The sequence below is a fragment of the Telopea speciosissima genome, chromosome 5 (assembly GCF_018873765.1).
Source record: "Telopea speciosissima isolate NSW1024214 ecotype Mountain lineage chromosome 5, Tspe_v1, whole genome shotgun sequence".
NCBI classification, from domain to species: Eukaryota; Viridiplantae; Streptophyta; class Magnoliopsida; order Proteales; family Proteaceae; genus Telopea; species Telopea speciosissima.
In genome coordinates, this window is record NC_057920.1 from 5,920,320 (window position 1) to 5,936,337 (window position 16,018).

General features: G+C 38.9%; 1 protein-coding gene across 2 annotated transcripts; it reads left to right on the plus strand.

Annotated features, from left to right (window-relative positions):
* Positions 1-312: 312 nt before the first annotated feature.
* LOC122662103 (ATP sulfurylase 2-like) lies at positions 313-15,762 on the plus strand. 2 transcript variants are annotated; one of them, XM_043857660.1, is made up of 6 exons: positions 313-360; positions 827-1,186; positions 9,086-9,491; positions 9,568-9,828; positions 11,897-11,983; positions 15,319-15,762. In XM_043857660.1, exons 1-6 carry the CDS (start codon positions 314-316, stop codon positions 15,454-15,456), a joined length of 1,299 nt encoding a protein of 432 aa, XP_043713595.1. In that variant the 5' UTR covers position 313; the 3' UTR covers positions 15,457-15,762. The 2 variants fall into 2 exon arrangements, with proteins under 2 accessions (XP_043713595.1, XP_043713594.1); XM_043857659.1 differs by lacking the exon at positions 313-360 and having other exon boundaries at positions 589-1,186.
* The last annotated feature ends 256 nt before the right edge of the window (positions 15,763-16,018 follow it).

Consider the following 16,018-nt stretch of genomic DNA (forward strand, 5'->3'; position numbering starts at 1 on the left):
CTGAGATTATAAACCATGCTAGGGAGTGTCCGATCCAATAGAGCTGGGCTGCTAGGCGCGTCGGGCTCGCATCCCGACGCGATACATTGACCATCATGCCAAAATGGTGGCTAGACAGTACAGTACATGCGGGAGAATAATATTTCCCTTTACTTAATCCCAGAATATCCAAGAAGATCACAAAAAGTTGCCCAAAAACAACAAAAAATTCAATCAAAGATGACGATAAACTGCGAATAAACAGAAACTAGAAAACAACAGAGCAACGTATAAAGTACAGCGAAGAAAGTGGTGAGATCATTGAGAGGGATTGATGGCGGAGGGGCGAACAGAGAAGAAGACAGAGGACGGCACTTATAGGTTTGGATTTTGGACCTTGGATTAGCGCCATTAAACTCTTTGAAAGTGAAACACTTTACTTTCCTTATTCGTTTATTTATTTTGGTGGACATTAAAGCTTCTGAACTTGTTAGTAAGGACTAAAGAGCAAAGTCGCAAACGTGTGGACACCTTTCCGTGTCGCTCTCTAATTGCTTTTCCCATTAAAATCTCCACCAAATGTGGAAGGTAGAAATGCATCATCGGATCCATTATTCCATTCTGAGGAGCTTCTTTCCTCACAAATGGCTCAGACCATTAGAGCACACTTCATCAGTACTTCAATCTATCTTCAGCCCAACTTTAAGACAGCCAAAACCGTCATAAGAGAAAATCGAAGCATTAAAATCCAAACCAAACCTATCTATCACTTCAACCTTCTAACCAATTTTGTTGATTCTCATTCAATTTCTGATTCTTATCCTGTTAAGGGTTCCTCTATGATCAGGAGTTCTCTGATTGATCCAGATGGTGGACCTCTTGTTGATCTCGTGGTGCCGGAGAGTGAAAGAGCGTTGAAGAGAGCCGAGGCCGAATCGATGCCCAAGGTCAAGCTTACCAAGATTGATATTGAGTGGGTTCATGTACTTAGTGAGGGGTGGGCGAATCCCTTGAGAGGGTTCATGAGGGAAGATGAGTACTTGCTGAGTTTACATTTTAATTGTCTTCGGTTGAGTGATGGTAGTGTAGTTAATATGTCACTTCCGATTGTTTTGGCCATTGAAGACGAGGATAAGAAGGCAATCGGAGCGTCTCCTAATGTGGGGCTGGTTGGGCCAAATGGAGATTTGGTTGGCATCCTTCGGAGGTCAGTTTTTTTTTGGTATAGTTCTTAAATAATTTCTTCTTGTGTTGGCTGTGAACTTGTAGATTTTACATGTTAGGCCTTATTTTTTTGCAGAAAAAGAAAAACTTAATGATCCTTTTAGAGGTACTCACCTACTTCAACCTGTCCCTTGTTGGCACTTGGCACCTCATGGTGTCCATTTGTTAGTGCAGATGATATATATATTTTTTCTTTATAAACGTTGTGCAGAGTTTTCAGGCTGCTGTTTATACTCACTGCAATGTGTTTGGAACTTTAGATGTCTAGAAGAACTTCCTGATGTTTTTTCAAGTTTGAAGTCGATGAGGTTTGCTAGGCTGAAAAACAAGACACTAGAAACCTACTCGAAACCAAAATCCCAGTGAACCTAAAATCTGAGAAATATGGCAGAAACTTAAATTGAACAGAACTTGTAAACTGTAAACCCAATGAGACTGAAACTGATACATCATACAGGTCCTAAGGGGGTGACTATCTGGTAAAAATATTAATGAGAACTAATGGTTAGATGGGCAGAAACATGCAAGGGCAGAAATTAGTAAGTTAAGAAACTAGTGTATGGCATGATCTATCAATCCGATGCATACCATACTTGGGTCGAAGAGAGTAGAAGGGGAAGGGAATAACATAGTCAAATCTCAGCCCAAGATGATGGTAAATTCTCAGAAATCGATGTCTGAGGTTCAAACTCTGTTGCTGTCAAGCACCTATCACAGACTGATGACAACACTTAAGAATAACAGAATATTGAGACCTTGGAGTCTGGAGAGCACTATTAACGGATTAAACTAAGCACAAACAAAGTGCTGATATCACCTGATAAAAGATCACGACAGTGAGGAATAGCTTCTGGAATACCTGCTGGACAGTGATGAAAGAAAGAGGAAAAGAAGGGAAAAGAAGAAGGGGATATGACCATAGGCTTCACCACCAGTCCCAAACCAAGGATTCACCACTTTGGCTAGCAGGTATGAAAGAAAGAGGAAAAGAAGGGAAAAGAAGAAGGGGATATGACCATAGGCTTCACCACCAGTCCCAAACCAAGGATTCACCACTTTGGGTTGCCACTTGCTTCACCACAAGGTGATGTAGATTGAAGCATGAAGAAGACCAAAGGAAAAGAAAAGTTACTGTTCACATGAACAGTACATCGCGACACTGTTCACGTGAACGGTTGATATGGACGTGAACAGTACCCTGCGACACTTATTGGGTTATTATAAATAAGTATGCGGCTGAACAAAAAAGAGACAGAGATTGAAGAGAAAGAGCTATTGATGAAGCTGTGAGATGTGGCAACAATGAGATATCGTGGGTGAGAAGCCCTGGGTGAGAGGATGATGGGCTGAGATAGCTGATCCTATTCCCCCTTTCTATATCCCTTTCTTCTTCTTCTTATCCTTTATGTTCTTCCTTATATGTAACAGAAAATAGCAATAAAAATTCAGTTTCAGTTATTTAGCTTGTTCTTTTATTTTATTGATCCTGCTGCAATCGATCTCCCGCTGGTTTCCCTGGTTCGAGGTCGACTTTGCATTACAAGGGCTGTGGCTAATTCACCACAGTGCACACACTCATATAGAGCTAGTTTTCCAAACCATCAAATCTGTGGGCCAGTGTGCCTTTCTTCTTTATTTATAATCTGTGATCATTACAACCAAATAGGAAACTCTCTAATATAGTGAGAGATCCTCTACTACAAAGCAACAATGAAAATTTAGTATCTCTTTAAAATAGAAAGTCCTGAACAACTAAGAAACAATAAAGTTTAGGAACTCTTCACAAAACAGAAAGCCCCAAAATAACAACTACTAAGTAGCATACTTGCTTTCTTACGAAGGAACTACTAACTTTGAAATAAAAAAAAAAGGGCATCCCAATGCACGAGGCTCCAGCTACAGCAGGGTCTGGGAGGGGCAAATGTATGCAGTCTTACCCCCTGCGAAGCAGAGGATGTTTCAAAGTTTTGAACCAGCAACCACAGGTTGCTATACCGTAACTTAACCATTGCGCCAAGGCTCACCCACTTTTGAAATAAACAGCTACTTAAAAATAATAAACATAGAAATTTGCTATTTTAGACTCCACAAAATATTTCAGTAGTAAACAAAGATCTTCCAACAGGATCCTCCACCAAAGTTGTCCATTGAGGGGGTCACACAACTCATTGTGAACAGTACTGTGTGAACGCATCAGAAGTACTCACATACTTACCGAATTTGGGCTCTTTACAAGAGGGATTGCAATTAAATGGTATGTGGGATTAACCTCTAGGCATGGACTCAAGCCAAGTTTAAAAAATCGGAATTAGGTGTGTGTGACAGGTCTCCATTGATTCCGATTCGAATTGGCCAGAATTGTCCGGGAAGTGGTCAGACTTGGCTGAACTCGGTCAGACTCAATAAGTGAAGAATCGAGGTTTATCGTTATCAGCATTGGTCGATTCCGATCCAATTTTTACCCTGAGCTCAAGGAAAACACCTTTAGGCTTAAAGGTTCATTCCTTTAGTTCGAGGTACACGACAGACTCATGTATCAAACCATGACATGTTGGAGGCCAATGCTTCATAATTTAAAATAATTTTACTGTCACAATATTAGGACAACATTTTATTTTATATGCATTTCTTTATATATATATTAATGAATATACACATAAATTATTTTGTATCTTCTCTCATTATTTACAACATCTCAATTTGGGCTTGGTTAGTAGAATATGTCTTTAAATTATCCCCAAGGCTGGCAGTATCTTTAGGTAAATATACTCATTGTGTATACTAAACGAAGCTGGATTATTATCTACCTTTCCTGCCTTATAGTAACAAAATATTTGAGCAATTAAGAATCTTTCGCTTGCTGCTCCAAGTAAATACATACTAGCACATTATTTTGGAACAAAAGTTTACTTGTGAGCAACGTCTGAAGGTTTTTCTTTAGCCTCTTTGGCAACTGAAATTTCTCATGTCATGACTTGGCATTTCTATCTTTATTGCATGGACAAAACTGCCTTGGCCAGAATTATATTGCATAGAAAACCTGTGATCCTTTTTTTTTTTCTTGTCCTAGGTACCATTGGAAATTTATTGATTAAAAGAGAAGTCACCTGTAGTTAGTCTAAACAATTAAAATGTTGTAGTCTATGATTCTACACTTGACCATTACAATTATACTGCCACAACCCCAACCACAACCATATCTATTATTATAGCAAAAACACTGTGTGATGTACGGGCATTATTGAGAAAATGGAAATATGTGGTGGAGAAATGGTTCCCTGATAAATTGGAAGGTAGTGAGGGATAGAAGTGAGTTGTTGCCTTAGCCTTGGCATTAAAGCAAATCTATTTTCTATTGTAGATTTGGATTTTTTTTTTTTCAGCAAGAACACTAGTTTAGTTTTGTTCTGAAAAATCTTCGTTTGCCTGTTTAATTATATTATGATATTATGATAACCATGACACAAGTCCATGAGATAGGCTTGAATCCATGAGTAGATAATACGAATGCCATGATGCTTTATATATTAAGGATATATATACCCGTGTGATGATCAATAATAATTAATAACTTTGAATAAATTTTTTGATTTTTTTTTGTTGTGAAGAATCGTTTTGTTATCCATTTTACACTCCAACGATGGGAAATCAAACACTTTTTACAATTTGTTATCTGCTTCTAAAATTGTCTTCTTGTTTTTAAAGTGGGTTCATGATATTCCCTTTATTATTCCTTTATTTTTTTCTTTTCTGGTGTGGGGGGGTGGGGGGGGGAGTGTTCAGTCAGGCTCTTGGGCAGTTAAGTGTAGTGATTCTTTTCCTTCTGAATTGTTTTTCCTAGCTCATTTCCCCCACCTGAACCTGGTAACTTCTGGGTTGTCCATTTCATCTTTATCTCTGAAGATTTAAACTCCCCCAAGTAATTAGGCTTTCGGGATGGAAGTTAGTCAAATGAAATTTTTTAAACTCTGACATGCCTCAAGTGAGACAAAATAGTAGATACCTTTCCTTGTGCATGCTTGATATGCTTAGGAGAGTTGTCATCCACTTGTTTATTCATTACCAATTTTCACTTGGAATTTGATGTGACTTTTATTGATTTGGGTTCTCCCTAACAATGTTGTTGATCTGCTATGGGGTGCTAGATGCTCCATTGGTTAAAAGAGGGGCTCTTCTTTGGAGATAAGTGCTGTTGGCGGGTGCTTGGAACATGTAAGACAAGAGTTGTAGTGGGATTTTTACTGATAAGAGGTAATTTATTTAAAAGAATATCTAATGTAGTCCTAGATAGGTAGGAAACCTACTAGGAGCCAAACAACAAGATCAAACAACAAAAGGGGCTGCTGGTTCGAATGGACAGCACTAGGATTTAGGTCAATTCCTAGGGTTTGGGTTGGATATTGGGAAAGGGGTTTATAGGGTATTAATGGGCAGGTCTAGGGGGTCAATATGGTATTAAAAGGTTAGGGGTTGGATGAGTTTTGAAATTCTGCAATTCTGGACAGAATTGAGTTGCAGGTTTTGGGTTTAATGGAGTGGAGGAATGGAGGGGTTAGAGTGGGAGTTTGGGGCTGAAACTTGGATCGAGTGTCAACAATGATGTAAGGGATGTATGCTGAAAGTTTGGTTTGAAATTGATGGACAGATTCGAAGTTATGGAGGTTTCCTAGTAGAAGTAGGAGAGAGGGGTAAAACTGTAATTTCAGACAATCGGCTGGGTGGATGGTGCTGAAATTTGAATCGAGTCTCTCTTAGGGTTTGAGGAAGACTCGATCAAATTTTTAGCAGGTTCTAATGGTTAGATTTGGCTGGGTAGAATTCTCACGAAAATCACCTTGTATGTGACCTTCTAGAAGGAAGAAGAATAGTTGCAGAATTTCTTACTTGTTGCAGGTCTTCAATGGCAGCAGCTTTGAAGATGAACAATGGGGTCTCCCGATCTTCACGATGCAAGGAGATAAGTAGCAGCCCTCCCGATCTTCACGATGCAAGGAGTCGATTGGAGATCCACCAATCCCTTCAACCTTGATATTACTCACAAGGCACACTCACGATGGAGCAAAGGCAGCAACAAAGGCAGCAAGCATAAAGCTAATTTTTATTAATCAAATTCGTATGTAATGCTGGCCTCCCTTACAAACTTATATAGAAGACTCAAAAATAGACTTAGACACTAAAAAGGAATGGCCTAACCTTATCCCTAACCTATTAGGTAACTTAAACCAACTAGGAAACTAAAATACTAAAAGAAATAGACTCAAAACATGGCTGGACTTATAGAGTCCTAATCCAGCCCAACTTACATCACATGACTACTTAAGTTGTCACATGACCACTTAACTAAGTCACATGATCACTTAAATTGAACCAATTGGATGCAACCAATTTGAACCGGTTCAATTAAAAAACATAAAAATAAACTTAGTATTGGGCTAATCCTACATGCAACCTATATACCCATATTTTAGGCCCATAAAAGTGGCCTATTACATTAGAAACCCATGGGATCAAAGGCCCAAAATGTATGTAACTCAACCCTAGACTTATTCCCAATGAAACAAGCCCTATTTGGTGATGAATCTGCATCAACATCATTGTGATGATACAGTGAGCATTCACTAGTTTATACTTTCCAATATTTTATATAGACACTATGGCCTGAGATGGTCTTGGTTTCCTCCTGTTCCTAACTTTTTCAACCTCAACTCTGAAGGGTGACTTTTCTAATCAGGTATCCCTTTTCTGTTACTGGAGGTGCTTTTGGGAACTGTTAAATACCCATGCTTAAGATTCTGTAAGGGTTATTGTTGAGGACTATTTAGTTAGAACAGAAACTAAATTGCTTATTTATTGGCCTCAAGAAACTTTGCCTTTGAAATTCAATGACTTGACCATAGAAATTTTGACTATAGTTGTTGGTGGCTCGTTTACTTCTGGCTGAGTAACCCAGGACCAAGTCAAAAAACACTGGCTGTTTTGATATTACATTGGGTGAGCTTGTTATTTTTATAGATTTACGTATCCTGGGCCAAAATATAAAGTCTAAGTATTAGGTAGTAGGTATGAATTTAGTTTTAACTTTGAAGTTTTGGAACCTTGATATGTTAGGAAGCCTAGTTTCTATTTTTCAAAATCTTAAAGTGAACAAATCGATCTTGTAGGATATTCCCTTTTTTAGAAGTTTATTTTTTCTCAAAGAGAGAATACAAGTTAGGATTCCTAAAATTTTTAGGAAGTTTCTATTTTCCTAGTATACATTTTCTTTACCCAAGAGCCTTATATATAGGATAATTTTGAGTTGTAATCTGCTTTTAGTTATTTACCTTTATCGTAATTAGACTTTAGATTGTAATTAGTCAGACTCTTGGTAGGTTTCCTACTAAGAGTAGTTCAAACCTACCAAGAGTAGTTTACTTAATATAATATAAGAAGAGGGTTAGACCACATTTTTTTTTGGATGAATAATGTTGTTTGATGGGTAGACCACATTAGAAACTACTCATTCTGAATCTATCGTTGTTCTTACTCACTCTCCTTGCTCCATTGTATTATTCTCTCTTTCTCTCTCTTGGTTCTCTTCTTCGTCTTCATAGATTCTGGTTTATTTGATTTTGTTACAATATACATTATAATCCCCACAGTTTTGGTGAAGAAATTGATGGGGTTTGGTGTCCTCCCGTGGTTCTTCTTCTCTTATATCATCTCCCTTCTTCTTCTTTCTCAAAGTTGTTCATGGGTACTTTTCACAATCCCAGAATAGCTGATTTTTTATTCTTCTCCCTTTGCTCTGTGAATTCTTTAAGAGTTTGCTGATTTTATAATGTTACCCGGAAGGGGCCCTTGAGGATGGGAGAGGTTATACAAAACCCTAACCAGCTTAACCGGTGGAAGGGAGGCGGGGGCTTGATTTGTATCTGTGCCCTTTCCATCCCTAGTGTCAGTGTTCATACAACCTTTGCATGCCTGGCTGGTTGAACTGGTTGATCAGTAACCTCTTCTCAGAAAATTGGTGGATCAGCCCCCACCCAATTGCCTCATCTTTTCTAATTGACTAGTATGGGAAGGTGTAATGCTTTTGATTATCAGTAGAACTGGTTGACCTGGGACCTAAAGTGGGTTGAGAGCTGGGCCAGTTTTCAGAATGTTGACCCAGGAAATTTATGTATTGGACCCTGTCCTATTTTATAATGTGACTGGGGTGGCAATGAATAGGGTTAGGCTTGTGTAATTGCCTTATCCTCTGTGGGGTGTAAGATGTGATTACTCTCATTCTGTAGGGTCTGGTAAAGATTTGCACTAAGGGTAAAGATTCTCATTACCCCTGCAGGCTGCGGGTAAACTGGTAGGGTGGGTAAAGTACATAGATGATATTTCAACCTATAATTTCACTATTGGACCTTGGGCAATGGAGTTCAAATGGGCCTTGGTTATATGTTATGGGCTTATCAACAGGTTGTGGCTATTAGAGTATTAGGGAATGGGATGGGCTGGGCCTTCGCCCATAGATTAATACATCATGTAAGAAAACTACAAACCCCCTTCTAGGTGTGTACATGGGTAAACAGGAAGCATAAGAGTTGTTTACCCTTATCCCACATGTTTAACTAGCTGGGTAAGAGATGGCTACCCTTATTCTTCCCTTTCGCTTGTAGGGTAAAGAATCTTTACCCATAAGTCAGCTAAACGGGTGCCATTGCCACCCTTAAATGTGACAGTGGTGTTGTACTGTTTGTCTTTTGGTCCTTGTCGTTTTACTCTCCGTTCTTCTGTTGGCAGTGAAATTTTTTGGTTATCCATTTGAAATGATCTTCCTTGTCTCTTTGTTATTTGGACTGGTGCTAACTAATAATAAAATTTTAAAATAATATCCATTTTTGCACAGTGTTCAAATTTATATGCACAACAAAGAAGAAAGAATTGCTAGAACATGGGGAACAACAGCACTGGGATTACCTTATGTTGAGGAGGTAATTAGGTTGGCTGGAAATTGGCTCATTGGTGGGGATCTGGAAGTGTTAGAACCTGTCAAGTATAATGACGGTCTTGATCACTACAGGCTTTCTCCCAGAGAACTGCGGAAAGAATTTGACATGCGTCAAGCTGATGCCGTATTTGCTTTTCAGCTGAGGAACCCTGTGCACAATGGCCATGCATTATTAATGAATGATACACGTAAGCAACTGCTGGAAATGGGTTATAAAAACCCTATTCTGTTGCTTCATCCTTTGGGTGGTTTTACAAAGGCAGATGATGTACCATTGGATGTTCGGATGGAACAGCATAGCAAGGTTTTTCTTCTATGATTTCTTTAGTAATTATATGTAAAATGTAGACTTTTCCTTTATAACTTTTGTTCCTTTTCAGGTTCTAGAAGATGGAGTTCTTGACCCTGAGACAACTGTCGTGGCCATATTCCCATCACCAATGCATTATGCAGGTCCAACTGAAGTGCAGTGGCATGCAAAGGCACGGATTAATGCAGGAGCTAATTTCTATATTGTAGGTCGTGATCCTGCTGGTATGAGTCACCCGACAGAGAAGAGAGACTTATACGATCCTGATCATGGGAAAAAGGTTTTAAGCATGGCTCCTGGCTTGGAGAAGCTAAACATTCTGCCATTCAGGGTATATCCAGTGTGACATTTTTTTGATGCTCCACTGCTTCTCTAATTTCTAGGGATATATTAATGCGGTCAATAGGGAGAACTGAAATTTTTTTGGGGGCTCAAAATATGGAGAAATTTCAAGATTTCTAGAAAGTGTATAGATTTCTTGTTAGTGTAAAAGATGTTTTCCCATTTATGGATAAAAAAAATTTAAAACTGTGAAATTCCTCCTGGAGATGGACTATTCTCGTTCCTTCTCCTATATTTCCTGTGAACTTGTTTTTGAACAATTCAAACCAGACCCTAAAGGAGAGGCGGGGCCAGGTGAGGAATCCTGCATGTTACTGAAATTACCTCTATGATGTTCATTCAACTTACAATACTGCAATGGCTGGATGTTGTAGAGACAATTTTGTTGGTAAGTCGATAATATAGATTGTTTTCTTCAGTTGTATGGATGACTGGAGGTTGGAGCACTCCTTCCATGATCTATTTATTTGTTCCATTTTTTTAATTAATAAGTCAAGCTTTTATCAATGACCATAAAACAAGCACACTACTTCTTGCAGCCCTGAGATAGAGCTATACTGAAAACATTACGAGATGTCTTTATACCGAAATAAAAGCCAGTTTCTTCTAATCTCGTTTGTATTGTGTTCCCGGAATTCTTGACTATTCAATCCCAAAAGAGAACCTTTTCCTTTGTAATTCTAGCCACTATGAGGCTGGTTTTTGCATGCAAAAGTCCTCTTGTTTCTTTTTTGCTATATGCTCCATGCCACTGCTTCTTTCCAGCTCCATAAGAGAGTAGAGATGTCATTGTCAGATGATGCAGTTCAGGCTATTCTCCTCAAAAAGGCCTGTGTACACCTCTGATGTATTATGTATAGAGCCAGTGTATAATACTGGGGAAGGCTTAAGAGATATATGCTTGATCACATTTGGAAGACAAATGGAACCACTGTTAAATACTGTTCTTCACAACCTGAATTTCGGTAGAAAACCCCTTAAAATTCCAGAAATTTCCTCAAATAGTTATCATAAATCATCAGAATACTGATGGATTAGCATTCAGGATCATATTTAGGATTGTTGATGAAGCAGCAACAAGTACTGCTTCCTTACTAATTACTATGCTATATCCATCACTCTAGAGTTGGTTAGATGAGGAGGAACAGCTTTTCTTGAGGCTGTTGACCTTGTTGACTAAAATTACAGATCTTTTGAATCCGTCATGGTTCTAAATAGACCTTGGGAATATTGTGGGGTAGCAGTTATTTAGCAAGTAGTAATGGTCTTGTGCTAGTAGATTTGTCTTAATATTAACATTGGGCAGTTAAGAAGTGTCATATAGAGAAGCTATGTGTTGCAGAGATGAGGATGTTAAGATGGATGTGCGGCAAAACTATGTAGGATAAAATAAGAAATGAACGTATTAGAGCTGATTTGGGAGTTGCCCCGATCAATGACAAGCTTCGAGAATGTCGTTTTAGGCGGTATGGCCATGTTCAATGGAGGCCTGAGGATGCCCCAGTACGGAAGAGTGATCTGATCCTGATTGGGCAGGCCTAAAATGACCATAGGAGAGGTTGTGAGGAATGCCATGTGTAGTCTGGGTCTTGTAACAAGTATGACTTTGGATAGAGCCTATTGGAGGGCAAAGATCCATGTTGCCGATCCCATATAGCTGATATTTTAACTCCCTGGGCTGGGACTCTTCCCTCTGACTGTCATTTCTCTTTTTCGCACTTCTCATCTCTTTTGTCTTCATTTCTTGCTTTTCTCTTACTTTGATTTGCCAGGATCCATGTAGCCGACCCCATTTAGATGGGATAAGGCTGAGTTTGTTGTTGTTGTTGTCTCTGTAGCTCCTTGAATAGAGCTTATTGGAGGGCAAGGATCCATGTACCCGACCCTATTTAGTTGGGTTAAGGCTGAGTTGTTGTTGTATTGTCTCTATAACTGCTTTTCTGTTTTAGTACCTTTTTTTTTTTCTTGTTATGATGGCATATTATGCTTTAATGTTGTGTTGGCCATCCATACAACCATGCTATTTGAAGTTTTATGGTTCTCATTGAATTTTGCAGGTTGCAGCATACGACACAGTGGCAAAGAAGATGGCATTTTTTGATCCTTCACAGGCTAAAGATTTTCTATTCATTTCTGGCACCAAGGTAGGGGCAATGGTCTTTCTCGTTTACAGTTGTGCATTTGATTACATAAATAACTACTGATAATATTCAATCTGAATTGTTGAATTTGGTGTAGGAAATAAACTCCTATGATCCTACTTGTACTTGGAATAGGAAATCCTTGACCAAATAGGAACAGGAAAGGAATCCCAATCCACTAGGATAAGGATAGAGCCAAAGAGGACTTCAAATCTTACTTGGGGGGGGGGGGATGTGAATTCCTATTCCCATTTCCCAATAGGATTGGAGATTAAAATCCTAAATCAACTGGGAAAGTGCAAATAGATATTCTAATTGAAAAAGGAAAATAGAAATAGAAAAGAGCCAGGAAAGAATCAATGTGACGTACTCTCAAAATTTGAGGTAAAAGTGGAAACTAAAGAAAGCAACCAAAGGTCCAAAAAAACTCAGAATTAGCCCAGATTTTAACCAAGTGGTCCACTGGACTTAATAAGGTGTCAGGAAAGGATAAGCTGGATTTCTTTGATCAATAATGTGGTTCAGCACTAAATGCTATGTGAGCAGCTTTAAAGAGAATAGAATCTGGTCCTGAAATCTGTTCTGATGATCATAGTTATCAAGGTGGGAAGGCGATCATGGCGTTTTAGAGGGCCAAAAATCAAGGTGACACTGCCATGGTGGCCAAGGCGGCCAAGGAGTCTGGACGCCATGGCGTCGCCTTGGCGATGCCTTGATAACTGTGCTGATGATTGAAGTGCTGAGAAAAGTTAAAATCAATGGGATGATAAAATGACAAGAATAAGCAGAATTCTGTAATGCCGGACGAAATATGAAGTAGAACGAACATTCATAAAAAAAATATGAACTAGGATGAAGATCCAAACACATAATTTAGCATGGAACTATAAAGAAATTAGAAGCGAGAAAGAACATCATTCAACCGACCTGGTTGATTGAAGGGAGAGGTACTAAAATCGATTCTTCTGGAATCTCAATAGAAAATTGAAATGACCAGAAGAAGAGTAGAAAAGATGGAGAGACGAGCAGATAACAGAGAGATAGAGAAGAAGAATCAAAGAGATTATAAAGCACCCCTTCTTGAATTTCCATGTGGGCTACAGCTCTCAAAACAAAACTTTTATCTGAAAACTCTCCTGTCATGTGGTTAGTGGTTACACCAAGTATGGAAAGACTTGATGTTGTGGGCCCACAACCCATATTCCTCAACTAAGGAATTAGGCTAAAATTAGGGAAACTGAACCAGAGTTAGTGCAGGGCAGATTTAGGAGAAAATTGATTTTTCTTAGTAGGCTGACAACTGTTCTGCTGGCATCCAAATTAGGGTCGAGAATTGACGGTTTTGATTTGATATACCAAATTTGGGTGCAATCTGAATTGAAAATATGAAATTATGAGGAAGTTCAGTGGTTAACAGTGAAGAGAAAACATGATATGCGTAGGAGCAGTTCAACAGGCCAAGAAACAATCCTGTTAACGATTGTAACAGAAAAGAAGCAGCAGGAGATAGAGCTTGATCAACCAGGCCATGACCCTGGGAATATACCCATAAACCATTCAACTGATTGGCATCCTGCAATCCTTCAAAATTCTCACTTTCTGCATTACTTGGCTTATCAGTCCCCATTTATTCTAGTACTGTCCTAAATTCCCTAGACTTGATGACTAAGCAAACAGAAAAATAGAAACTTCTAGAAACTACTTGAACTAGAAAATGGAAACTTATTAACCAAAATTTTCCAAAAACCCAATATAGAAACTAAGAATTAACACCTAATCCCTTATAGATTCACTAACCCCACCATATGGGCTTATAAAATTGTCCAAATTACAATAAAAAAACCCATAATTTAAAAGTCCAACACCCATATAACCCATTGGAGGCTTAAAACTGGTGATGCAACCTTGGGTTCCAAAATTCTGCTTTGGGGTCGTTGCGGGCCCAACCATTCGAATAAAAATCCAAATATGAAAATATAACGGCAATTCCATAATTGAATTGAAGTTCAGAATCCGTTAGAAACGAATAAACATACCCAGTGGCAGGATGGTAATTAATTTCATAAGAGCAGGACAAATCTGAAATGTAAAATTATAATGGGAATAAAATAAAGTCAACCTATGAAAAAAGGTACTTTTGCATACTTACCCAAGAGTTGTCCGTGTAATTAAGGAAAGATATCATCTTCAACCTTAGACTCTCAACAGTACGCATGGAAGCCAAATCAAAAACTCGATAGAACTCTTCTACTTTGAGTCCAAAATCCAAATCCCATGAAACATTGAAACTACAGGACAGAGCTTGCAACCATCTAATCCTTTAGTCCAACCCACCTGAGTCCCATAGACTGAATGAATCTTGGGTCAACACCTTGCTGAAACTAGAAGAGGTGGTAGCAGTAAAACAGATCTGATTTCAAGCTGATTTTCTCTCAATACCATAGTCATCAAGGCGGGAAACGACCGTGGCGTTTTAGAGGGTCAAAAATCAAGGTGACACCGCCATGGCGCCCTAGGCGACCAAGGAGCCTGGACGCCGTGGCATCGCCTTGATAACTATGCTCAACACGAAAGCTTGTAGGAGGGTTTCACACCCAAAATCTCAGGGTGAACGGGGCTGCATAGATGTGTTAGAGGGGAGGGGGGGAATCCTAGATTTAGTATTTTTGGTCAAATCACCTTTATTTCTTAGTGGAACAAAGTGTTGGGGACTACTACAATGCTTATTGCCTTTCAATTGAACCCAAGAAGTGCCAATGAGATAGTGGATGATTTGGCTAAACAAAGAGTGGTGAGGCCTAGACTGTCTTTTGGGAGGCTATTCCGTTATGATGTATTGGGGACTATGGGTGTATGGGGTTGATGCCTATGTAGCGCTGTGTACCTTCTTGTATTCTTACATGTTGTCGTATAGTATGCTGCATTATTTCTTTCTCATTAATAAACCATTGCCCCCTCCCCAAAAAGAGAAAAAAAAGCTGGTTTCAACCACTGTTAAAGGAGATCATATTGGCAGGAATCCTCAATCACCACGCATTGTCATACATTACATGAGATACCCTACATACGCAATCATTTATATTCGAAAGAAACTGTCACTTGGAGTCACATTAAGGTTTTGGCATTGGACGAGTTTAAAGGTCATTACAAACAGCTTCCCCCTCCCCCCCTCTCTTTCCCTTTAGAAATTCTAGTGTTGCTTGGTGGGTAAAAATTGAGTTGCTTTGCTTTCTTTGAATGTTTGAGAAGTTATTATTGTTTCCCTGCGGATCGAGAAGATGATATATGACTGATCAGAGCTTACTTACTGGAACTACTTTGTGGTTGACTTCTTGTAGATGCGGACTTATGCAAGAAATGGCAAGAACCCTCCTGATGGTTTTATGTGCCCTGGGGGGTGGAAGGTCCTAGTCAATTATTATGAGAGTTTGCAAGCTGAAGAGGCTAGTCAACCACCAGCAGTTTTGTCTGCTTAGGAATAATTTCAAAAAGAAGTTTCCAGAAACAGGGTGGGAGAACTGATTGGAATATCATGGAGCAAGGTACTCTATGGACGACTGGAAGCACAATTCTAATTAATTTCTGTCAGATAACCATAAAAGTTGAGCATGTGCAACTTTACGAGCCTGCTTCTCTTCTTTGCTTATTGAAAATCAGGGTGTCGAGCATTGTTTTTTTCATAAATAAGCATTATATGATTCTTTTGCTTATTTGCTGTAGAGAGAATCCATAAACACTAAAGAAATCATTTGTGGTGTAAATAATTGATACCCAGAATCATATTCCTCCAATCTTTTCTTAATGTTCATTTTTCTTGTAAGATTCTCTCATTTTAGAGACTGCTGGGTTTTGTTGTGGCATCCTAGTCCAGGTCACCGGTTCCTGCTCCCTGATCTTGTGTGTCTGATTTCAAACTAATCCGTAACCCAAACTGTGTACTTGAATGTGGGATTCAAGTTTTAAATGAACCTCAGAATTTTTTAGATATCCAATATAGGCTTTAGTCCCTCGACTGGTAACGCTTCTGATGTTGCCTCA

Coding starts and splice junctions, on each gene's coding strand:
- LOC122662103 (XM_043857659.1), top strand. CDS start 624: ATGGCTCAGACCATTAGAGCACACTTCATCAGTACTTCAATCTATCTT. Junction 1,187..9,085: donor TTGGTTGGCATCCTTCGGAG/GTCAGTTTTTTT, acceptor ATTTTTGCACAG/TGTTCAAATTTATATGCACA. Junction 9,829..11,896: donor TAAACATTCTGCCATTCAGG/GTATATCCAGTG, acceptor TGAATTTTGCAG/GTTGCAGCATACGACACAGT.